Source organism: Salmo salar, unplaced genomic scaffold (genome assembly GCF_905237065.1).
Source record: "Salmo salar unplaced genomic scaffold, Ssal_v3.1, whole genome shotgun sequence".
Classification (NCBI taxonomy): Eukaryota; Metazoa; Chordata; class Actinopteri; order Salmoniformes; family Salmonidae; genus Salmo; species Salmo salar.
Genome location: NW_025547918.1, coordinates 1 through 26,460, shown reverse-complemented (window position 1 = coordinate 26,460; position 26,460 = coordinate 1). Strand labels below are relative to the sequence as shown.

The 26,460-nt window shown below is 41.8% G+C and overlaps 1 protein-coding gene across 3 annotated transcripts; it reads left to right on the top strand.

Annotated features, from left to right (window-relative positions):
* The first annotated feature begins 3,985 nt into the window (after positions 1-3,985).
* Positions 3,986-19,092, top strand: LOC106594372 (zinc finger protein 568). 3 transcript variants are annotated; one of them, XM_014185760.2, is made up of 5 exons: positions 3,986-4,543; positions 4,946-5,043; positions 5,168-5,345; positions 7,325-7,481; positions 17,904-19,092. In XM_014185760.2, exons 1-5 carry the CDS (start codon positions 4,264-4,266, stop codon positions 17,980-17,982), a joined length of 792 nt encoding a protein of 263 aa, XP_014041235.1. In that variant the 5' UTR covers positions 3,986-4,263; the 3' UTR covers positions 17,983-19,092. The 3 variants fall into 3 exon arrangements, with proteins under 3 accessions (XP_014041235.1, XP_014041221.1, XP_014041215.1); XM_014185746.2 differs by lacking the exon at positions 7,325-7,481; XM_014185740.2 differs by lacking the exon at positions 7,325-7,481 and having other exon boundaries at positions 17,892-19,092.
* The last annotated feature ends 7,368 nt before the right edge of the window (positions 19,093-26,460 follow it).

Here is a 26,460-nt window from a genome sequence, read left to right as displayed (position 1 = left end):
ATCAAGTGATATTTGGATGTGATGCATTTGCTCCATTGTTTGCATTTGCATTGTTGGCCCACTGATGATTTACTGAAATTAAAATGTTCACAGACTGTAATGGAAAATGGTAATTGTAAACTAAGCAAAAAAGAAACGTCCTCTCACTGTCAACTGCGTTTATTTTCAGTAAACTTAACATGCGTAAATATTTGTATGAACATAAGATTCAACAAATGAGACATAAACTGAACAAGTTCTACAGACTTGTTACTAACAGAAATTGAATAATGTGTCCCTGAACAAAGGGGGGTCAAAATCAAAAGTAGCATTCAGTATCTGGTGTGGCCACCAGCTGCATTAAGTACTGCAGTGCATCTCCTCATGGACTACACCTGATTTGCCAGTTCTTGCTGTGAGATGTTACCCCACTCTTCCACCAAGGCACCTGCAAGTTTCCGAACATTTCTCGGGGGAATGTCCCTTAAAATGTTCAGACTCCGTAATGGAGAATATTAATTGTATGTGTCCACATAAATGAGTATGTGACTAACCTTGTGAAACTGTCCTATTATAATCTCCTGTTCTTGGGAGTAACTTCCTGTGTTGCAAACCAATTTGAACAAGTTGAGGAGACTAAATTACTTGGCATTACCTTAGATTGTAAACTGTCATGGTCAAAACATATAGATTCAATGGTTGTAAAGATGGGGAGAGGTCTAGCCGCAATAAAGAGATGCTCTGCTTTTTTGACACCACACTCCAAAAAGCAAGTTCTGCAGGCTCTAGTTTGTCTAATCTTGATTATTGTCCAGTCGTGTGGTCCAGTGCTGCAAGGAAAGACCTAGTTAAGCTGCAGCTGGCCCAGAACAGAGCGGCACGTTTTGCCTAAGAGTTGAGGAGAGACACTTATTTTTATAAGAAACATGAATGTGTTGAAAATCCCAAATTGTTTGCATAGTCTGTAAGGGAATTCTGCCCTATATGCACACAAGAGAACACAGGAAAACTTCTTTGATCAGAGGTTAATTTGTTTAATAAGGATTGCAACCCGGAGTATACACTTACAGCAATTTGCAAGCAAGTGTTAGAATAATTTGATATCTTGATGATAATAATCAATTCGCCTTGACTAATGCCCAAGGTTTGTAAGACAATGGGTTAAATAATTAGGCAAGGACTCAGCTTTCTGCAAAAGGTTTCTGTAGCTTTATTCAGAGAACGTTCTGAGGTCAGGATAACAAAACAGTCATTTTATAGTTCTTGCTTACTTACGCACATGCATTTACACACAAACTGTTGGTGACCTGCATCCCCCATTGACTTGCCACACTGTTTATCACTACCTAGCTCAGCCTGTTCCTTTCCCTCAAGGTTAGGAACCCTTTGAAGTTTTACTCCCTTTACCATCTGTCCCCTGCTCTCTACACTAATTACATACACACATTTCTTTCCCTCTCCAGTGGTTCCTGGACTTTCTGGAACTAATCAGACCAATTGATCACTACATTGATCATTACATTGATTATTCATTATGCATCATGCTGTATGACTAATAATTCATCATGGTTTATTGATTCATTTACCTTTATTAGATAATTCTCTTATCAGCAAGACACTCAGTTCAAAAGATGTTTTCCCTTTTTATCCCCTACTGAGGATCACCCCGCCCAGGGTGATGTCCCTTAACTTTAATACCAAAGATGTCTCTGCTAGGTGGAGGTCAGCTTATTGTGTTATTGGCAGTTAGTTTCCCAATCACTCTTCCCCTTATTGCTATCATGTCAGACTGGAAGTAAGACTGGAACATAGTATCAACAGGAACTCTTAGTTCCCTTTATCCATCTGTTACCTAAAATATAGTTTCAACACACAAACATCTGACTTTGTACAGTTGACCTTTTCATGCACTTGCAAGGTGTCTACCACTGATTCTTAATATCAAGCTAAAGCAAAAGATGAATCATTGTACTTTTGTCATCACAGGTGTTCCTATAATGTACAGATATCATCAAAGTTCTTACAAGTCAACTTACACACAGCTCTGACACACACTTATCCCACCAGACATGCCACCAGGGGTCTTTTCACAGTCCCCAAGTTTCCAGAACAAATTCAAGAAAGCGTACAGTATTATATAGGGCCCTTATTGCATGGAACTTCCTTCCATCTCATATTGCTCAAATAAACAGCAAACCTGGTTTAAAAAAACAGATAAAGCAACACCTCACGGTACAACCCCTCTCCCCTATTTGACCTAGATAGTTTGTGTGTATGCATTGATATGTAGGCCACATGTGCCTTTTACAAAATGTATGTAGTTCTGTCCTTGAGCTGTTCTTGTCTATTGATGTGCTGTATTATGTGTCATGTTTTGTGTGGACCCCAGGAAGAGTAGCTGCTGCTTTTGCAACAGCTAATGGGGATCCTTATAAAATACCAAACTCTGTTATTGTATGTGGAGGATGAGGGCTGCAGGGCTATGATGAGGGCTATTTTAGATACGTAGGAGTGAGGCCTAAGAGGGTTTTATATATAAGCATTAAACCAGTGGGTCTTGCGACTGGTATACAGAGATAAACAGTTTACAGAGGAGTATAGAGTGCAGTGAGGTTTCCTATACGGAGCATTGGTGGCAAATCTGATGGCCGAATCGTAAAGAACATCTTGCCGCTCAATGTATCCTACCATGACTATATCTAACCCAACTGCATGTGTTTCCACTATCATGTATCCTACCATGACTATATCCAACCCAACTCCATGTGTTTCCACTATCATGTATCCTACCATGACTATATCCAACTCTACTCCATGTGTTTCCACTATCATGTATCCTACCATGACTATATCCAACTCTACTCCATGGGTTTCCACTATCATGTATCCTACCATGACTATATCCAACCCAACTCCATGTGTTGCCACTATCATGTATCCTACCATGACTATATCCAACCCTACTCCATGTGTTACCACTATCATGTATCCTACTTGGCTGAAGCTTTGATCCAGTGGAAGAAGTATTGAGGAGCAGGGAGGTTAAAGGTCACTTCAGGATACAGCTGTTACTCTACAGTATCCCTAGATAATGAGAGAAAATGTATAGAATATTTAGGGCTCTATAACATCTCTATCTAATCCGTTTTTTTTGTGTTTTTTTTTACCTAATTCCATTTTCTCCGTTTAGTTTTTCCAGGTTTCTGATTTGTCCCTGTTTTTCTCTCTAAATCACACTGTTAATAGAAAAACAACAACATTGGATGTTCTAAGTCCTCAACAATACTTAAACCACATCAGGAGACCACTTTTGAAGTCTGAGAAAAATCTAAGACATTTTCATTTTGGGATGTAGATACCCTTTAATTCAAGTGGCACCAGCAAGAGCCTTGCTTGGTTAGTGGTATCTCTGTAGCACACATGTGATTGCAGAGTTTGCTGAACAAATCACAACTGGATTGATGCAAATAATCATGATATCATTCTGCCAGGTAGGCATAGACTACTTTGTAGTTAACATTTAATTGACAAGGTTTTTTGGGAAAGCTTTTCTATCAACCAGAAGATGGTTGTCATTAGAATCATCGCTAACAGCTACACATAGTGGTAGACAAATGCACTCAGACAGGGGCATTTCCTGGCTGTTTCCTCTTCAGAAAGTTGAAGGAAAATACAAATCACTGAGGCTAATTTAACGACGACTTGCAGGCAGTGGGTTCAGAATAACGATGACAAAAAATGAATAGTCTTTAATCTGTCACCTATTCCTACCTAATGGGCAGGTCAGCCCTAGAGGAAAGTATTGGCTGTAAGAAGTAAGAGAAAACATAACATCTGGTTGTTTTTAAATTACTACTTATGACATTGCTTGACAGAATAAACATTGTAATAGATATTTTTCCAATCTGCTTTACCCACTCCAGTCAGCAGATGGCGGTATGAGTCTTTCAGGTGATGCTTCTTGCGTGACGTATAATCTAGTGGACGGAACTGGAGGCTTCTTCAACAGCGACAACAGACTACTGATTTAACCAACGTGGTGGTTTGCTAGCGAACATAAAACTGAAACATTGAATCTCTTTAGACCAATCTTGTGTATTTTACTCTTAGTGTTTTGAATATAATTCTGTTTACTTATCTACTAATTCATTTAAACGTAATTTGCTTGTTAAATTAGTAAATGTGTTAAATTGATACAGCACTAGTCTAATCGACCGGAGCATGAGGTCACTAAACTAGACAGAGAAAGAAGCTCTGGTGAAAGGAGAGGAAGAAGTTTTCAGGATGAAAAAGGAGGAAGAGGAGGCTATCACATTGAAAGAAGAAGAGGATGATATTACAGTGAAAGGGGAATATGGGAAAGAGGTTGTCAAAGTGGAAGAGGGGGTAGAAGCTTTCAGAATCAAAAAGGAGGAAGATGCCATGACATTGAAAGAAGAGAATGTAGTGAAAGAAGAGGAAGAACTTTTTAGAGCAAAAGAGGAAGAGGAGGCTATCTCAATTAAAGAGGAGGAAGACGTTTTGGAAGTGAAAAAGGAGGAGGCTGAAGATCAGATTACTACCAGTGAGTACTGTGTTAAAAACAGGGGCACTATGCAGTTCTTAAAATAATGTGTTGTTTTAAAGGGGCATTCTACTTCAGTTCTACACTGTCGGAATTGTTTAAGGGCCAATCTGCCATTGGTACATGTGTTTTTGGGACTTTGAGAATTCAATACATCGTTCTCCATGTGGTCTACATTAAAGTTCACCTCTTCTAGTATAACAGGCTTTTAAAATTGGTAATAATTTCTACTTAAAATATCAAAGGGACGTAAAAGGTACCTATTTTGTGGAAATGACCCTTTTACATTTGCAACGCAAACAATATTTTACAAAATCATGATGAAAGTGGCTATTTCAGACATATTCATGCCTCTTGATTTCAATAGAGTTTACCGTCTGTGTGCTGTTCTCGTTCACACAGGAGAGAGACATTACTTTCGTGGATCCTTTGGGGAGCCTCAACAACATCCTGATGCTGACGAGACAGAGAAGAGTCTCTCCAGATCAGAACACCAGATGGTACAGCTTGGTCTGGTCTAGCATACAGCTTGCTCTATCGGGGGCTGGGTTTCTGTAAAGCACTTTATGACAACAGTGACATCAGCATCCATAATGATATGTGTCCCCTCTTTATGGTTACCAGGACAACGCTAGCCCTTCCACCCTCTCGGAGTCCCCGTGTTGTGCCTCTCCCGGTAGCGCCTTACTGCTGGGTATGAAGAGGTTGTCTGTGCTGCTGGTGGACTGCAGGAAAACAACGGGGCTGAGTGGAACTGTGAGAGGAGGAGAAGAGAAGAAAGGATCAGATTTGACTCATCAAAGTAAGTGCTGTAGTTTAGTTTGAACAAATAAAATAGATCTGCCCACTGGTATCTGTTACCAGGACAACCAGCAGAGTTCTGTTAGTTGACATGAAGATAGACTGATGGATATGGATGTTATGAATATCATAACACTGAAAAAGGATTCTGCCAATGAAAAGAGAGAAACCAATAGACCATATAAAACCTTGATGAAAGTTAGCTTTAGAGAGAAAGTTTCAAGATGATCCAATGTAAGGTGCATGTTTTACAAAAACTTGCCCTAAAAATATTATGGATGTTACATTGCCTGTCCCAGTCAACACCCCTATCTTTACAAGACTCTAGAACTAAACTCCAGACACTTCAATGTGGTCTGTATTGCTTCATTAACATCTGATCTGCAGATATATTATTCTACACTACTGGTCAAAAGTTCTAGAACACCTACTCATTCAAGGGTTTTTCTTAAATTGTACTATTTTCTGCATTGCAGAATAATAGTGAAGACATCAAAACTATGAAATACCACATATGGAATCATGTAGTCACCAAAAAAGTATTAAATAAATCAAAATATATTTGAGATTCTTCAAAGTAGCCACCCTTTGCCTTGATGACAGCTTTGCACGCTCTTGGCATTCTCTCAACCAGCTTCATGAGGTAGTCAGCTGGAATGCATTTCAATTAATAGGTGTACCTTGTTAGAAGTTAATTTGTGGAATTTATTTCCTCAATGCTTTTGAGCCAGTCAGTTGTTGTTACAAGGTAGGGGTGGTATACAGAAGATAGCCCTATTTGGTAAAATACCAAGTCCATATTATGGCAAGAACAGCTCAAATAAGCAAAGAGAAATGACAGTCCATCATTTCCTTTAAGATATGAAGGTCAGTCAATCAGGAAAATTTCAAGGACTTTGAAAGTTTCTTCAAGTGCAGTCGCAACAACCATCAAGCACTGTGATGAAACTGGCTTTCATGAGGACCACCACAGGAAAGGAAGACCCAGAGTTACTTCTGATGCAGATGATAAGTTCATTAGAGTTACCAGCCTCAGAAATTGCTACCCAAATACATTTTTCAGAGTTTGTTAGGTTCTTATTTTTCAGAGTAAATAACCCACGGACACCAGAGAAGCTTTTACCCAAGTTTAATTCTTCCCAAAGGTTCTGTACAGCTGTAATCAGACAACTCAACATTTGTCCCACTCAGATATATATATCCCACTTAAGAGGCCCCTCCTTCTCTCCAATCCTTCTTATGGTTTAACAGGAAAATAGTTAAAAGGATAGCAGGATGCCAAACCTTTATTACCCCCGTAAGGGGATCTGACCTCACCCCTGATTTCCTGACCTCAACCCCTCCTTCACCTAATCCACAGATATCCATCTATCTTCCCCATATCAACATGTCACTCTCCTCCATCAAACACATTCCAAAGCCTTCTGGCTTTCCACAGAGAACCCTTCACTTTCTCCTTTGATTCTATGCTTCTTTTCTATCATTTATTTAATATCTCAATGTTCAAAATGTCAAACACAACAGTCCCTCCTCTTGAACAATAGCATCCTAATGTTCAATTCATATAAACTTGGAAGTTACTAATAAATGTATAAACACTGATATTAAAACATGAATTTAAAAAAAACTAACAAATGATTATAAAACTTGAAATAAACAAACAAATGAACAGACAGTCACCGCGAGGTGTACAAATTCAGAGACGTATGGCCTCCGAACTATGATCACACAACAAAATGCCTTTCCCATGTATCATCACACAACAAAATGCCTGATAAGCATGACACCTGAATTGCAAGTGTGTATCCATAATCCACGTTCCATCCTCTTTAGGTAACTCAGCACTGTATCTGCTTTCACATCAATGCCTTCAACATTTTGTTCACAGTACAATTACCCCTCTATCCTCTATCATATGATGCATTAACCAAGAAAGCAGCTAAACCCCATACCAACTATGATGTTTATGTTTGTTCCCAGACCCAACCCATCTATCTCTTGCAGTGGACTCTAGTCTCTCTCTCGGTCCGCTTCCTCTGTCATGGTGTCTTCACTCGCCCATTATGCAGCTGGACCTCACTTCACGTGAGAACTATGCACCCCCCAAGGAAAGACATGACGATCTTAACCCCTGCAGGTACTGTACAGAGTAGTGTGTCTCTCAAACCAACGCTGTTCCAACACCCCCGCCTGGTGTCTCTTGATGAACACTCAATCTCCAGAATTCAGCCCGTGTCCTTGGTTATATCTCTGCTTTCACCTGAGGATATACACACTGCAACACATCTGTCATTTCCTGACAACATCATTTGTGACATTTGAATAACCGCATCCCCTGTCCTCCCATCGGTCCCCCAGTTACCAGTAACCAGTCCATGTGACATGCCAGGAGTCGTCATATACTGATACCCCAACAATGCTACTAAAGTAACCATTGCTACTTCCAACATGGCCCATGTCTATAGTCTCACCATACCCCTCATTGTTGCTGTAGTCCATTTCCATGCAGTCACTATAGCCTCCTGCGCTACTACTCCTGCTCCTTCTGTTACTGTCCCTACAACGCCTGCCGTGAGAATAGCTATTGCTGGGAATTTGTCTCCTGCTCTACTATTGTCTTCGTGCTTTACTGATAAGTCTAGGACTGAACCTTTTTTTCTTCTTTTATTTTATTTAACCTTTATTTAACCAGGTAGGCAAGTTGAGAACAAGTTCTCATTTACAACTGCGACCTGGCCAAGATAAAGCAAAGCAGTGTGACACAGACAGCAACACAGAGTTACACATGGAGTAAACAATAAACAAGCCAATAACACAATAAACAAGTCAATGAAACAGTAGAAAAAAGAAAGTCTATATACAGTGTGTACAAAAGGCATGAGGAGGTAGGCAATAAATAGGCCATAGGAGCAAATAATTACAATTTAGCAGATTAACACTGGAGTGATAAATGAGCATATGATGATGTGCATGTAGAGATACAGGTGTGCAAAAGAGCAGAAAAGTAAATGAAATAAAAACAGTAAGGGGATGAGGTAGGTAGATAGGGTGGGCAATGTACAGATGGACTATGTACAGCTGCAGCGATCGGTTAGCAGCTCAGATAGCTGATGTTTAAAGTTGGTGAGGGAAATAAAAGTCTCCAACTTCAGCGATTTTTGCAATTCAATCCAGTCACTGGCAGCAGAGAACTGGAATGAAAGGTGGCCAAATGAGGTGTTGGCTTTGGGGATGATCAGTGAGATATACCTGCTGGAACATGTGCTACGGGTGAGTGTTGTTATCGTGACCAGTGAACTGAGATAAGGTGGAGCTTTACCAAGCATAGACTTATAGATGACCTGGAGCCAGTGGGTCTGGCGACGAATATGTAGCGAGGGCCAGCCGACTAGAGCATACAGGTCGTAGTGGTGGGTGGTATAAGTTGATTTGGTAACAAAACGGATGGCACTGTGATAGACTGCATCCAGTTTGCTGAGTAGAGTATTGGAAGCTATTTTGTAGATGACATCGCCGAAGTCTAGGATCGGTAGGATAGTCAGTTTTACTAGGGAAGTTTGGCGGCGTGAGTGCAGGAGGCTTTGTTGCGAAAGAGAAAGCCGATTCTAAATTTGATTTTGGATTGGAGATGTTTAATATGAGTCTGGAAGGAGAGTTTACAGTCTAACCAGAAACCTAGGTATTTGTGGTGGTCCACATATTCTAGGTCGGAACCGCCCAGGGTGGTGATGCTAGTCGGGCGGGCGGGTGCGGGCAGCGAATGGTTGAAAAGCATGCATTTGGTTTTACTAGTGTTTAAGAGCAGTTGGAGGCCACGGAAGGAGTGTTGTATGGCATTGAAGCTCGTTTGGAGGTTAGTTAGCACAGTGTCCAAGGAAGGGCCAGAAGTATACAGAATGGTGTCGTCTGCGTAGAGGTGGATCAGGGAATCGCCCATTGACATCATTGATATATACAGAGAAAAGAGTCAGCCTGAGAATTGAACCCTGTGGTACCCCCATAGACTGCCAGAGGTCCGGATAACATGCCCTCCGATTTGACACACTGAACTCTGTCTGAGAAGTAGTTGCTGAACCAGGCGAGGCAGTCGTTAGAAAAACCAAGGCTATTGAGTCTGCCGATAAGAATACGGTGATTGACAGTCGAAAGCCTTGGCCAGGTCGATGAAGACGGCTGCACAGCACTGTCTTTTATCAATGGCGGTTATGATATAATTTAGTACCTTGAGCATGGCTGAGGTGCACCCGTGACCGGCTCGGAAACCGGATTGCACAGCGGAGAAGGTACAGTGGGATTCGAAATGGTCGGTGATCTGTTTATTAACTTGGCTTTTGAAGACTTTGGATAGGCAGGGCAGGATGGAAATAGGTCTGTAACAGATTGGGTCTAAGGTGTCACCCCCTTTGAAGAGGGGGATGACCGCGGCAGCTTTCCAATCTTTAGGGATCTCGGATGATACGAAAGAGAGGTTGAACAGACTGGTAATAGGGGTTGCAACAATGGCAGAGGATAGTTTTAGAAAGAGAGGGTCCAGATTGTCTAACCCAGCTGATTTGTACAGGTCCAGGTTTTGCAGCTCTTTCAGAACATCTGCTATCTGGATTTGGGTGAAGGAGAAGCTGGGGAGGCTTGGGCGAGTAGCTGCGGGGGGGCGGAGCTGTTGGCCAGTGTTGGAGTAGCCAGGAGGAAGGCATGGCCAGCCATTAGAAATGCTTATTGACATTTTCGATTATCATGGATTTATCGGTGGTGACCGTGTTACCTAGCCTCAGTGCAGTGGGCAGCTGGGAGGAGGTGCTCTTGTTCTCCATGGACTTTAGTGTCCCAAAACGTTTTGGAGTTAGAGCTACAGGATGCAAATTTCTGCTTGAAAAAGCTAGCCTTTGCTTTCCTGACTGACTGCGTGTATTGGTTCCTGACTTCCCTGAACAGTTGCATATCACGGGAACTATTCGATGCTATTGCAGTCCGCCACAGGATGTTTTTGTGCTGGTCAAGGGCAGTCAGGTCTGGAGTGAACCAAGGGCTATATCTGTTCTTAGTTCTGCATTTTTTGAACGGGGCATGCTTATCTAAGATGGTGAGGAAATTACTTTTAAAGAATGACCAGGCATCCTCGACTGACGGGATGAGGTCAATATCCTTCCAGGATACCCGGGCCAGGTCGATTAGAAAGGCCTGCTCGCAGAACTGTTTTAGGGAGCGTTTGACAGTGATGAGGGGTGGTCGGATACAGGCAATGAGGCAGTGATCGCTGAGATCCTGATTGAAAACAGGGGAGGTGTATTTGGAGGGCAAGTTGGTCAGGATAACGTCTATGAGGGTTCCCATGTTTACGGATTTGGGGTTGTACCTGGTGGGTTCCTTGATGATTTGTGTGAGATTGAGGGCATCAAGCTTAAATTGTAGGACTGCCGGGGTGTTAAGCATATCCCAGTTTAGGTCACCTAACAGAACGAATTCTGAGGCTAGATGGGGGGCGATCAATTCACAAATGGTGTCCAGGGCACAGCTGGGAGCGGAGGGGGGTCGATAGCAGGCGGCAACAGTGAGAGACTTATTTCTGGAGAGATTCATTTTTAAAATTAGATTTTCGAACTGTTTGGGTATAGACCTGGAAAGTATGACAGAACTTTGCAGGCTATCTCTGCAGTAGATTGCATCTCCTCCCCCTTTGGCAGTTCTATCTTGACGAAAAATGTTGTAGTTGGGTATGGAAATCTCAGAATTTTTGGTGGCCTTCCTAAGCCAGGATTCAGACACGATTCCTAAGCCTTTCAGATACCCCCTACCTGTTTCCCAGTTTATCCCTTGGTCTCTAGCCTCCAACATCTCCAATGACCTCCTGTATTCTGCTACAGTTGGTACCTGCGGATAATACATCCCTGTGCTCAAGTTAGGTACACATCTCTCACCCCAATGCTGATATACCCCCCCCCACCCGTTTGTAAGCACCCTTGTTACAGTGTATACTTTGGGCACCAATGGTTGTTAAGCAGCCACTTTCTGACACTCCCATTTTACCATGGTTCAGTCCCAATCTACTGGGAGGTATGTCAAGTGTTTTACTAGTTGTCAGAAATGGGGGAGAGATTAGTGGCGTTGGAAGAGTATCCAACCGTACAAAACTCTGAGTCACGTTTCATAATCACACTCTGCAGGAGATGTGATGCTATTATCACAGCAAACCTCCCTTCTGGCGATGTGGCCTCCTCTATACAGGGATTGGTTGCTATTCTTTCAAGTGTTATGCCTTCTGTGACAAACTCATTACTGAAAGTTGACAACAGTGTCTGAAATGACAACACTCTCTTCTACTCTCACCATGAGCTGGGTAGGTGTAATGTTCAATTAAATCCCCATATTGTGTACAGTTAGCTGCTCTCCTTCTATGAGCTATCTCCTGTAACAATATACAGTCTCTGGGAATGATACTCCTCTATCATTACATCTAACCCATAACACACTATACTCCTAATGCATTTTCTACAGTTATAAACATACCTTCTCAAATCAGTTAGTCAATACACATCATTCCCTCCTCTGGAACAATGAACAGCCTCATGTTCCACGAAACCGAAAAAAATATTGACTTGAAAAGAGAAACAAAGTACATGTTTAATAACTTAGCACCACTCATTGATGCTATGTAACATAAAAACTCTTAATACAGGGTAAAACCAAAAACCCTTTAATGGTTGTCCCACGCTATCATCCAGTGAAACTCCCACACAAACCACCTCCCCTCACGATGACACTTGGAGATAAGTTTCTGGAAACTCTCTCGGCCGCATAAATGTTAGCAGCGTATCCACCCCTCATCGTGCTTAAGCAATTCTCTCTCGCTGTATCCCAATCACAACGACAACATTTTATAAATTATCCAACCCAAATTTAGAATGACTGACCTCAGTGCTTATTTTGAGACTATGGCTCAAATTCCAGTTTTATCAACTTAGCACAGATCATCCCTGTTAGAACATACATTTATAAACAACCGTTTATTGCCGGTCATAACTCTTCTCATTACAGCCCCCCTTTGTCCCTGTTTTCCTGTCATGAGTGGCCTGGTGAAGAAAGAACTGTATCTCAATGCATGTTAGTTTAAATAGTTAGCAGGGCGTATATCACCACCCCCCTGTTCCTTCACCACCCCCTGTCTTCCTTCACCACCCCTGTCTTCCTTCACCACCCCCCTGTTCCTTCACCACCCCCTGTTCCTTCACCACCCCCTGTTCCTTCACCATCCCCCTGTCTTCCTTCACCACCCCCCTGTTCCTTCACCACCCCCCTGTTCCTTCACCACCCCCCTGTTCCTTCACCATCCCCCCTGTCCTTCACCACCCCCCTGTCTTCCTTCACCACCCCCCCTGTCCTTCACCACCCCCTGTTCCTTCACCACCCCCCTGTTCCTTCACCACCCCCTGGCCTTCACCACCCCCCTGTTCCTTCACCCACCCCCCTGTTCCTTCACCCCCCCTCCTTCACCCCCCCTGTTCCTTCACCCGGCACTTATCATTCTAGGGTGTCTTCTTCAAATATAGTTTACAGTTCATTTTCCCAACGTCAAATGTAACTTTTTCCTGTCACATTTCATGGCCCATGATAATGTCCCGATTTGAATATCCAAGTAGACACTTCCGTTTCTCCCACGTACACAAGTCTCTCACCTGAGCTTGTTCTCTCTCTCCACGCTCACTCCACACGCGCTCTCAGCACCCCAGCCCTGGTTTATGGCTCGGACTCAGATAGGAGTGGTCACTGTCTCTCTCATTGCACGCCTTTTGTCGCTCTTTCTTCAGCCAGTTAGGGAGGGTAAAGATGGGAAAAAGATGCAAACTCTTGTATAGCTGCATTTCCTGCTGATGCACTAGGTTCCAGTATCACCTTACACTCATTCTTCCAATGGCCGATAGTCCCAGATCTAAAACAGGAAGCCCTCTCCTTACACTTTGATGTTTGTTCGCTACGTTTCTTAGTTTTATTCTGGCCATTGAAACCATAGTTAGTGATTTTCTCTATGGTCCTATTAACCCCTCGCACGTCTGCGAGGTGAGCGGAGTCATATTCCACCCTCAAAACGTCGTCTTGAATTAAATCTACTACCCCCGCAATTATCGTTTAGATCACAGGGTTCAACCCCGTCATTAAAGCAGAAGCGCAAATCCACTCCCGTTCTCAGTCCTTCTGTATTAGTGTACTGGTGTTACACTTTCTGGGGTTATCGTTATGCATTTTCTGTTGATAGAATGCTGACATCAAAACACTGGTATATTGAGCTTTTGATTCTGGTTTTATGTCCTTGTGCCAAGTCATAATTGCTTCCCTGAATTCTTTATTTGATTTGAGTTCTCCGTCAGCAGGAAAATGTTGTCCTATTTTATCCAATTCGTACAATTTTTCCCATATTCCAGCCGAATTTGTAGAATGCTTATGCGCTTCTTTTAGCGCCTCCATGGCTTTGTTAAATTCCGCTATCTCTATATTACAGGGAGAAACGAGTCCGTTTGTCGCCATATCAATAGTTATTATTCCCTAAACACTCCCGACGGTGTTCAGGGTATTTTAGATTTCTTCACTCCTATCTATAATACACACCTTCTATTAACTATTTTCTATGATAGCACTACACACTTCCCAAGTTATTATTTAATTGGACACGGCACTTAATACTTTGTATTAGAACCGATAACATAGCGTCTGCGAATCCATTACTGGAGAATACGGACAGGACTTTATGTCCTATTCCAGTACTTCCTCAAATATCCCTATTAGTGATAACCCTCATCTCTCGTCGCGCCCTCTCCCCATAGGGCATAAACCAACCTCTTTTACACACTCACACCCTACGCTCTCACGTCCACTGCTACCGGGCCTGTTGCCCTTCTTACATGTCTATATACCGTTACACGATTGTTTTACCTTCCACAGGATGACCCTGTTCAGGTCTTCCCCTCTCTCTATTTACCCTCCACAGGCTTTATGCTCGGGACTTACTATATACTTATATGGCTACTACAACTAGGCTCTCAGCCCGTTATAGTTTATGCAGGGAACCAATCCCGCAGGTATTTACCCCCTAGGACTTACCCTTCAGGTTCCAACCTGCGCGGGCTTACCTTCCGGGACTCACCCTATATTAATAGTAATCACAGGTATTAACCCACTGGGATTTACTAATGACTTTATAGTACTAGCAGGAACCAACCTACTAGGGAGTTACCCCCTAGGACTTACCCTACAGGTACCAGCCTGTATGAGTTTACCTTCCGGGACTTACCATTTACTATAAAGCTACGACCGGTCGTTACACAATGGGCCTATAGAATTAAACTTTGGAATTAAACAGACACATCTCAACATCATCTGTTCAGAAGAGACTGCGTGAATCAGGCCTTCATGGTCAAATTGCTGCAAAGAAACCACTACTAAAGGACACCAATAATAAGAAGAGACTTGCTTGGGCCAAGAAACACGATCAATGGACATTAGACTGGTGGATATCTGTCCTTTGGTCTAATGAGTCCAAAGTTGAGATGTTTGGTTCCAAGCGTCATGTCTTTGTGAGACGCGGGGGAGGTGAACGGATGATCTCTGCATGTGTGGTTCCCACCGTGAAGCATGGAGGAGGAGATGTGATGGTGTGCGGGTGCTTTGCTGTTGACAGTGATTTATTTAGAATTCAAGTCACACTTAACCAGGTTGGCTACCACAGCATTCTGCAGTGATATGCCATCCCATCTGGTTTGGGCTTTGTCCCACTATCATTTGTTTTTCAACAGGACAATGACCCAACACACCTCCAGGCTGTGTAAGAGCTATTTGACCAAGAAGGAGTGTGATGGAGTGCTGCATCAGATGACCTGGCCTACACAATCCTCCGACCTCAACCAAATTGAGATGGTTTGGGATGAGTTGGATTGCAGAGTGAAGGGAAAGCAGCCAACAAGTTCTCAGCATATGTGGGTACTCCTACAAGACTGTTGTTGGAAAAGCATTCCAGGTGAAGCTGGTTGAGAGAATGGCAAGAGTGTGCAAAGCTGTCATCAAGGCAAAGTGTGGCTACTTTGAAGAATCTAATATATATTTTGATTTCTTTAACACTTGTGTTTTTTAATAGTTTTGATGTCTTCACTATTATTCTACAATGTAGAAATAGTAAAAATGAAGAAAAACCCTTGAATGAGTAGGTGAGCCCAAACTTTTGACTGGTACTGTAATTCAATTCCCTGGCAACAGCTCCAGTGGACATTCCTGCAGTCAGCATGCCAATTGCACGCTCCCTCTGAGACATCTGTGGCATTGTTGTGTGACAAAACGGCACATTTTAGAGTGGCCTTTTATTATCCCCAGCACAAGGTGCACCTGTGTAATAATCAAGCTGTTCAATCAGCTTCTTGATATGCCACACCTGTGAGGTGGATGGATTATCTTGGCAAAGAATAAATGTTCACTAACAGGGATGTAAAAATACTGCAATCTTTTTTTTCAGCTCATGAAACATCGAACAGTTTACATGTTGCGTTTATATTTTTGTTTATTGTAGTTACTATCAGTTTTAGGAACAGCTACCCAAAATATTTCCTTATTTTTTACTTTACCCAAAATATGACATCAGCGATAGTCAAAATGTTGAAAATCTGTGAACGTCTAAATAAGAAATTGGGCCATTTAAACAGCATGTGTCGAACCCTTTCGACAACGGGGAGATTTTACTGATGTGCTTTCTGTCTTCGACGTAAAAACAATTTTTGGACTTCCACTTGAAATTACTTATTTACTTATTTTATGGTTAACTTTTTAGGGTATAGGGGGCAGTATTTTCATTTTGGATGAAAGCGTGCCCAGAGTAAACTGCCTAATACTCGGGCCCAGAGTCAAATATTTGCATGTTATTAGTAGATTTGGATAGAAAACACTCAGAAGTTTCTAAAACTGTTTGAATGATGTCTGTGAGTATAACAAAACATATGGCAGGAAAAAACCTGAGAGAAATCCAACCAGGAAGTGGGAAATCTGATGCTTGTAGTCTTTTCAAGTCATTGCCTTTCTAACACACAGTGACTTAGGGTTCATTTTGCACTTCCTAAGGCTTCCACTAGATGTCAACAGTTTTTAGAACCTTGTTTCAGGCTTTTGCAGGGAACAGAGAGCAAACAAGAAGGCCGGGAAGTCGGTGACTCAGAAAATGACATGAGTTCATTGGCGCGCATTCACGTGAGCAGGTAGCTGTGTTCCATAACGTTTTTCAAGACATTGGAATCGTCCAGTTGGAATATTATTTACGTTTTATGTAAAAAGGCCCTAAAGATTGATGCTATACAACGTTTGACATGTTTCTACGAACGTAAATAGAACTTTTTTTGACTTTTCATCGTGAAATTTTGGGCGTGCTTCCTACATTTGGAGTAGCTTACTGAACGCGCAAACAACAAGGAGGTATTTGGACATAAATTATGGACTTTATCGAACAAAACAACATTTATTGTGGACCTGGGATTCCTCGAAGTGCCTTCTGATGAAGATCATCAAAGGTAAGTGAATATTTATAATGCTATTTTTGATTTTAGATGACTCCAAAATGGCAGGTATCTGTATTGCCTGATGTATTTTTCTGAGCGCCGGACTCAGATTATTGCAAAGTGTGCTTTCCCCGTGAAGCTTTTTTGAAATCTGTCACAGCGGTTGCAGTAAGGAGATGTTTATCTATAATTCTTTGAATAACAGTTTAATATTTTATCAACGTTTATGATGAGTATTTTTGTAAATTGTTGTGCTGATTCACCGGCAGTTTTGGAGGCAAAATATTTTCTGAACATCACACGCCAATGTAAAATGGGGTTTTTGGATATAAATATGAACTTTATCGAACAAAACATACATGTATTGTGTAACATTGAGTCCTAGGATTGTCATTTGATGAAGATCGTCAAAGGTTAGTGCTTAATTTTAGCTGTATTTCTGGTTTTTGTGACCCCTCTCCTGCTTGGAAAATGGCTGTGTGGTGTTTCTTGTTGACACTCTGTCCTAACTTCATGCTTTCGCCGTAAAGCCTTTTTGAAATCGGACAATGTGGTTGGATTAAGGAGAGGTGTATCTTTAAAATGGTGTAAAGTAGTTGTATGTTTGAGAAATTTGAATGATGAGATTTTGTTGTTTTGAATTTGCCGCCCTGATATTTCACGCTAGCGTCCCACATAGCCCATAGAAGTTAAGGAAGTGTGTATGTCGCATTCTGTATCATAAAGCTATGAAAGTTATATATTTAGAACCACCTGCTCGATTGGAATCCAGCGACGTCTGTGTCTTCAGTGTCCTAGAACTGTTTAGTTTTTTGTGTTCTGACTTGTAAACAGAATGAATAAAATAAGTAATGTAAACATATCAGTAATTACCAGGAAGCTCTACAACATTTGTTTTAAAATTACACCAAGATTGTTAACTGGCCTCCGGTTATTGAGGGATCTGATTAGGATTTACTCTCATAGCAAGGCCGTTTTATCATGTGGAGGTTTTATTCAGGTCTCTATTTAAAAACAAATCACAGTGTCTTTGGCAGGAGAAAGACCAGACTCAGAGGAACCAGAGCCAGGGACATCCAAACCAGCAAGACGACACCAGTGCTCCCAGTGTGGTAAGAGTTTTAACCAGAAAGGACACCTGAACCAACACGAGAGAATACACACAGGGGAGAAGCCTTACCACTGCTCCCAATGTGGAAAGTGTTATAACCAGTTAGGGGACCTGAAACGACATGAGGGAAGACACACAGGGGACAAGCCTTACCACTGCTCCCAGTGTGGAAAGAGTTTTACCCACTTAGGTAACCTGGGAATACACACAGGGGAGAAGCCTTACCACTGCTCAAAGTGTGGCAAGTGTTTTAACCTGTTAAGAGCCCTGAAACGCATGAGAGAATACACACAGGGGTGTTCCCATGGTAAAAAAAAGTTTTAAACAGATAAGCTACTTGAAAAAACATGAGAGAATACACACAGGGTAAAAGTCTTACAAATGCTCAGACTGTGGGAAGACATATTACTCATCACAGTCACTTAAAAGTCACGTGAGAATCCACACAGGAGAGAATAATTACTTATCCTAGTGTTTAAATTGATATTTCACATCACATTGACTTAAAATTCATCAGAGAACATACACAGTGCTCCCGTTGTCTTATATTGTTGACTGATAATGTGTTTACCTGTTTATACCATATGAAATTGAATTGTACAAAGTATACTCAAACATATATTTTTATGTTTTTATCAGAAAACATGAATTGAATATGGAGTATGTCAGTTTGAATATAAAGTAGATCAGATTCCTTCTGTTTTAAATGGTCCTTTTTTAAACTGTGTTTGTCATTCCTCCAGCACTACAGATAATCAAGTGATATTTGGACGTGATGCATTTGTTCCATTGTTTACATTTGCATTGTTGGCCCACTGATGGTTTAATGAAATGAAAATGTTCACAGACTGTAATGGAAATGTGTGTCCACATAACTGAGTATGTGACTAACCTTGTGAAACTGACCTATTATAATCTCCTGTTCCTGGGAGTATCATCCTGCGTTGCAAACTAGCTTGGACCTGTGTCCTTGTATGAATGAAGTCGCTCCCAGGAACAGGAAACTATAAAGATATGTGCTCATCACCCAATGCTTCACGAATTCAGACTGTCTCCTCTACGCTGTGTAACTCTGTTATTCTCTCTGAGCTCAGAAATAAACAATCTTGGTTTGACTTGGACTCCAGCAGATCCTTATTTTATAATATCCACCACAACTCTCCCACAGATTGCTGTTTCATCATTGTCTCAATGAAGAGTTCTTTGTTTTACTTTCCTGGGGGCATTTACAAGCCTCCCACTGGTTGAAAAACATTATGTCCATGTCATTTCAACAAAACAAATCCATGTGATGATGTTTAATTAATGTGGAAAACTGATTGGATTTGTAAAAAGCCATGATCAGGTATTTTTTCACCGAACTGGCAACCTAAATCCAATGACATGTGACATTTTGTGTAGTAGTAGGACTGCGACTTCCTATCTGACTGGTAATAGGACTTCACTGCTACTTCCTATCTGACTGGTAATAGGACTTCACTGCTACTTCCTATCTGACTGGTAATAGGACTTATATTTATTCAATCAATCAATCAAATTTGTATGGCCTTTTTTTTTTTTTACCTCAGCAGTGGTCACAAAGTGCTTTTACAGTAATCTGGCCCAGAGAAACCTTGGGCACCACTGCTCCTGCCTTTCTCCCTGTGTGATGTCATATCCTTTTCCTGTTAAGGCACCTGACCAGCTGAGTGCAGGTGGGCACTCCTGTGAACATGGGGGTGAAGATCAGACAGTGAAGAGACTCCGGGGGCAGGGATGAAGGCTGTAGGAATGAAGATATAAGATAGCATAACTTTCTGTAGGCAGTATAGCATAACTTTCTGTAGGCAGTATAGCATAACTTTCTGTAGGCAGTATAGCATAACTTTCTGTAGGCAGTGTAGCATAACTTTCTGTAGGCAGTATAGCATAACTTTCTGTAGGCAGTATAGCATAACTTTCTGTAGGCAGTATAGCATAACTTTCTGTAGGCAGTGTAGCATAACTTTCTGTAGGCAGTATAGCATAACTTTCTGTAGGCAGTGTAGCATAACTTTCTGTAGGCAGTGTAGCATAACTTCCTGTAGACAGTGTAGCATAACTTCCTGTAGGCAGTGTAGCATAACTTCCTGTAGGCAGTGTTTGAAAGTAGTGGAATAAATGACATGGAATTAAAAGGTGTGGTGTTTACTAATGAGTATGTACAATGTTTATTGTGTGATCAAAATCTACTATAAAAATGATAGTCGTCTTAGTTTACCATACTTAATTGCCAATCAACTATCCCAGCATGAACAGCAGCCTCAGAACAAATTCTTATTTACAATGACAGCATGGCAAAATGCCTGCTGTTGGGCAGTAAACACAGATCTGGTTATTTTGAAGATACTTTTTATGAAGTTGTTAGCAAGAATAAACAATGTAATTAACATTTTCCCAAACTAGTCAGCAGATTATTTTTTCAAGTTGTTTCTTGCGTGGCGTATAATCTAGTGGACGGGACCGTTCGACACAAGGCTACTGATTCAGACAGATCAGTAGCTTGCTAGCCAACGTTCTATACTGAAAACAGGTGCATTCCGAAAGATTTTGTTGATGTGATAACAAAAATGTTATTCACTTCTGAATTCAGGATAATGCTGTTTGTTTTATTTTACTTAAATGTTATTTATGTCTCATACTATGCGAATACACTACCAAGCAATGCAAGTAGATATTTGGAATGAACCCCAAAGCAGTTTTTGATCAAGAATTTATTGAGAAAACCAGTAGTCATGATCAGACTATGCTTCCTATTCAGGCATCATATAATGCACAGCCACATGCAAATACATGAACTCCACCAACATTTTTAAAAAAACTTTAACATGACTACTGGTGATGGTTAGATTGCATTATTTTTCTTTGTACATGGTGTGCCCGCCTCCTGAGGCTGACTAGAAGTCCACTCGGAATACCTCTTCTCTACCGTCGGCGACGAGCCCTGGGGGGTACGAACAAAGGATCCAATTCTGGAAAGTCGTATTCTTGGTCGTAATGCTGGTGAGTTACCGCCGCTCTGATATCCAAATGTTATTTCCGGCTGTATTTAATAACACAACAAACGTTCTGGGCTAATAGTAATAACACACACAAAACACTGCAAAGTTGCTAAGGAGCTAGAAGCAGAGTTTAGAATATGTCTCTTGGGAATATTTTAACTTGGCACATACTGTGCATTGGGAAAGTATTCAGACCCTTTGACCTTTTACCTTACAGCCTTATTCTAAAATGGATTAAATAGTTTTTTTCCCTACACACAATACCCCATAATGACAGAGCGAAAACAGGTTTGTATTTTTTTGCAATGTTGTGAACAATTATAAATGTACGCGACCCACCATTAACAGGGTCACGACCCATACTTAAGAAAGGCGGTTGTAGGGTCATACCCAAAACTCGATGCAGTAATCAAATCAAATTTCAAATCAAATCTATTTATATAGCCCTTCGTACATCAGCTGATATCTCAAAGTGCTGTACAGAAACCCAGCCTAAAACCCCAAACAGCAAGCAATGCATGTGAAAGAAGCACGGTGGCTAGGAAAAACTCCCTAGAAAGGCCAAAAACCTAGGAAGAAACCTAGAGAGGAACCAGGCTATGAGGGGTGGCCAGTCCTCTTCTGGCTGTGCAGGGTGGATATTATAACAGAACATGGTCAAGATGTTAAAATGTTCATAAATGACCAGCATGGTCAAATTAATAATAATCATAGTAGTTGTCGAGGGTGCAACAAGCACGTCCGGTGAACAGGTCAGGGTTCCATAGCCGCAGGCAGAACAGTTGAAACTGGAGCAGCAGCACGGCCAGGTGGACTGGGGACAGCAAGGAGTCATCATACCAGGTAGTCCTGAGGCATGGTCCTAGGGCTCAGGTCCTCCGAGAGAAAGACAGAAAGAGAGAATTAGAGAGAGCATATTTAAATTCACACAGGACACCGGATAAGACAAGAGAAATACTCCAGATGTAACAGACTGGCCCTAGCCCCCTGACACATAAACTACTGCAGCATAAATACTGGAGGCTGAGACAGGAGGGATCAGAAGACACTGTGTCCCCATCCGATGATACCCCCGGACAGGGCCAAACAGGCAGGATATAACCCCACCCACTTTGCCAAAGCACAGCCCCCACACCACTAGAGGGATGTCTCCAACCACCAACTTACCGTCCTAAGACAATGATCTCCGCCATGGCACAACCCAAGGGGGGGCGCCAACCCAGACAGGAAGACCACGTCAGTGACTCAACCCACTCAAGTGACGCACCCCTCCCATGGACGGCATGGAAGAACACCAGTAAGCCAGTGACTCAGCCCCTGTAAAAGGGTTAGAGGCAGAGAATCCCAGTGGAAAGAGTGGAACCGGCAAGGCAGAGACAGCAAGGGCGGTTCGTTGCTCCAGCCTTTCCGTTCACCTTCACACTCCTGGGCCAGACTATACTTAATCATAGGACCTACTGAAGAGATAAGTCTTCAGTAAAGACTTAAAGGTTGAGACTGAGTCTGCGTCTCTCACATTGGTAGGCAGACCATTCCATAAAAATGGAGCTCTATAGGAGAAAGCCCTACCTCCAGCCGTTTGCTTATAAATTCTAGGGACAATTAGGAGGCCTGCGTCTTGTGACCGTAGCGTACGTGTAGGTATGTACGGCAGGACCAAATCGGAAAGATAGGTAGGAGCAAGCCCATGTAATGCTTTGTAGGTTTGCAGTAAAACCTTGAAATCAGCCCTTGCCTTAACAGGAAGCCAGTGTAGGGAGGCTAGCACTGGAGTAATATGATCACATTTTTTGGTTCTAGTCAGGATTCTAGCAGCCGTATTTAGCACTAACTGAAGTTTGTTTAGTGCTTTATCCGGGTAGCCGGAAAGTAGAGCATTGCAGTAGTCCAGCCTAGAAGTAACAAAAGCATGGATTAATTTTTCTGCGTCATTTTTGGACAGAAAGTTTCTGATTTTTGCAATGTTACGTAGATGGAAAAAAGCTGTCCTTGAAACAGTCTTGATATGTTCTTCAAAAGAGAGATCAGGGTCCAGAGTAACGCCGAGGTCCTTCACAGTTTTATTTGAGACGACTGTACAACCATCCAGATTAATTGTCAGATTCAACAGAAGATCTCTTTGTTTCTTGGGACCTAGAACAAGCATCTCTGTTTTGTCCGAGTTTAAAAGTAGAAAGTTTGCAGCCATCCACTTCTTTATGTCTGAAACACAGGCTTCTAGCGAGGGCAATTTTGGGGCTTCACCATGTTTCATTGAAATGTACAGCTGTGTGTCGTCCGCATAGCAGTGAAATTTAACATTATGTTTTCGAATGACATCCCCAAGAGGTAAAATATATAGTGAAAACAATAGTGGTCCTAAAACGGAACCTTGAGGAACACCGAAATTTACAATTGATTTGTCAGAGGACAAACCATTCACAGAGACAAACTGATATCTTTCCGACAGATAAGATCTAAACCAGGCCAGAACTTGTCCATGTAGACCAATTTGGGTTTCCAATCTCTCCAAAAGAATGTGGTGATCGATGGTATCAAAAGCGGCACTAAGATCTAGGAGCACGAGGACAGATGCAGAGCCTCGGTCTGACGTCATTAAAAGGTCATTTACCACCTTCACAAGTGCAGTCTCAGTGCTATGATGGGGTCTAAAACCAGACTGAAGCGTTTCGTATACATTGTCTTCAGGAAGGCAGTGAGTTGCTGTGCAACAGCTTTTTCTAAAATTTTTGAGAGGAATGGAAGATTCGATATAGGCCGATAGTTTATGATTTCTGGATCTAGATTCGGCTTTTTCAAGAGAGGCTTTATTACTGCCACTTTTAGTGAGCTTGGTACACATCCGGTGGATAGAGAGCCGTTTATTATGTTCAACATAGGAGGGCCAAGCACAGGAAGCAGCTCTTTCAGTAGTTTAGTTGGAATAGGGTCCAGTATGCAGCTTGAGGGTTTGGAGGCCATGATTATTTTCATCATTGTGTCAAGAGATATAGTACTAAAACACTTTAGTATCTCCCTTGATCCTAGGTCCTGGCAGAGTTGTGTAGACTCAGGACAACTGAGCTTTGGAGGAATACCCAGATTTAAAGAGGAGTCTGTAATTTGCTTTCTAATGATCATGATCTTTTCCTCAAAGAAGTTCATAAATGTATTACTGCTGAAGTGAAAGCCATCCTCCATTTGCGAAGGCTGCTTTTTAGTTAGCTTTGCGACAGTATCAAAAATAAATTTCGGATTGTTCTTATTTTCCTCAATTACGTTGGAAAAATAGGATGATCGAGCAGCAGTAAGGGCTCTTCGATACTGCACGGTACTGTCTTTCCAAGCTAGTCGGAAGACTTCCAGTTTGGTGTGGCGCCATTTCCGTTCCAATTTTCTGGAAGCTTGCTTCAGAGCTCGTGTATTTTCTGTATACCAGGGAGCTAGTTTCTTATGACAGATGTTTTTAGTTTTTAGGGGTGCAACTGCATCTAGGGTATTGCGCAAGGTTAAATTGAGTTCCTCGGTTAGGTGGTTAACTGATTTTTGTCCTCTGACGTCCTTGGGTAGGCAGAGGGAGTCTGGAAGGGCATCAAGGAATCTTTGGGTTGTCTGAGAATTTATTGCACGACTTTTGATGATCCTTGGTTGGGGTCTGAGCAGATTATTTGTTGTGATTGCAAACGTAATAAAATGGTGGTCCGATAGTCCAGGATTATGAGGAAAAACATTAAGATCCACAACATTTATTCCATGGTACAAAACTAGGTCCAGATTATGACTGTGGCAGTGAGTAGGTCCAGAGACATGTTGGACAAAACCCACTTAGTCGATGATGGCTCCGAAAGCCTTTTGGAGTGGGTCTGTGGACTTTTCCATGTGAATGTTGAAGTCACCAAAAATTAGAATATTATCTGCTATGACTACAAGATCCGATAGGAATTCAGGGAACTCAGTGAGGAACACTGCATATGGCCCAGGAGGCCTGTAAACAGTAGCTATAAAAAGTGAGTGAGTAGGCTGCATAGATTTCATGACTAGAAGCTCAAAAGACAAAAACTTCATTGTTTTTTTTTTTGTAAATTGAAATTTGCTATGGTAAATGTTAGCAACACCTCCGCCTTTGCCGGATGCACGGGGGGTATGGTCACTAGTGTAACCAGGGGGTGAGGCCTCATTTAACACAGTAAATTCATCAGGCTTAAGCCATGTTTCAGTCAGGCCAATCACATCAAGATTATGATCAGTGATTAGTTCATTGACTATAACTGCCTTGGAAGTGAGGGATCTAACATTAAGTAACTCAATTTTGAGATGTGAGGTATCACAATCTCTTTCAATAATGGCAGGAATGGAGGTCTTTATACTAGTGAGATTGCTAAAGCGAACACCGCCATTTTTAATTTTGCCCAACCTAGATCGAGGCACAGACACGGTCTCAATGGGGAAAGCTGAGCTGCCTACACTGACTGTGCTAATGGCAGACTCCACTAAGCTGGCAGGCTGGCTAACAGCCTGCTGCCTGGCCTGCACCCTATTTCATTGTGGAGCTAGAGGAGTTAGAGCCCTGTCTATGTTCGTAGATAAGATGAGAGCACCCCTCCAGCTAGGATGGAGTCCGTCACTCCTCAACAGGCCAGGCTTGGTCCTGTTTGTGGGTGAGTCCCAGAAAGAGGGCCAATTATCTACAAATTCTATCTTTTGGGAGGGGCAGAAAACAGTTTTCAACCAGCGATTGAGTTGTGAGACTCTGCTGTAGAGCTCATCACTCCCCCTAATCGCTGCCAAAGGTGCTTCAACAAAGTACCGAGTAAAGGGTCTGAATAGTTATGTAAATGTGATATTTCCATTTTTTATTTTAACCTGTTTTTGCTTCGTCATTATTGGGTATTGTGTAGATTGATTAAAAATAAATACATTTTAGAATAAATGATTACGTGATCCTGTCGTCAAATCATTGATTCTTTCACACACCCTTGACTGCAGTTCACAATGTCCACAGCCTTTAAATGTTCTTCTATTTTTCTGTCTTATTGGATCATGTTGTCAGGCATGGTTTGTCTGACAGATGTTATTTTTATGTAAAATATTCTGTAACAAGTGTTGTTTTTGTGCTCAATGGTGGATCTGTGGAAAAAGTCAAGGGGCCTGAATACTTTCCGAAGGCACTGTATTTGCACCCACTCAGTGAACTAATCCATGGCAGAGGCCTAGACTAAAATCCAATTTATGCTTTTTCCAAAAATTTGGTCGCAGGCTCCATATGGAGGGTTAAAACCTCTTCCAGATAGGACCCTTCATCTCAATTTCCACCTAAAATGACACCCTGCCTGCAGCTCAGGACCCGAAGCAGGGATATGCATATTCTTGATACTATTTGAAAGGAAACGGTTAAGTTTGTGGAGATGTGAAATTAATGGAGGAGAACATAACACGTCTGGTAAAAGATAAAAACAAAAAGATGTTTTCAATTTTTATTTGATC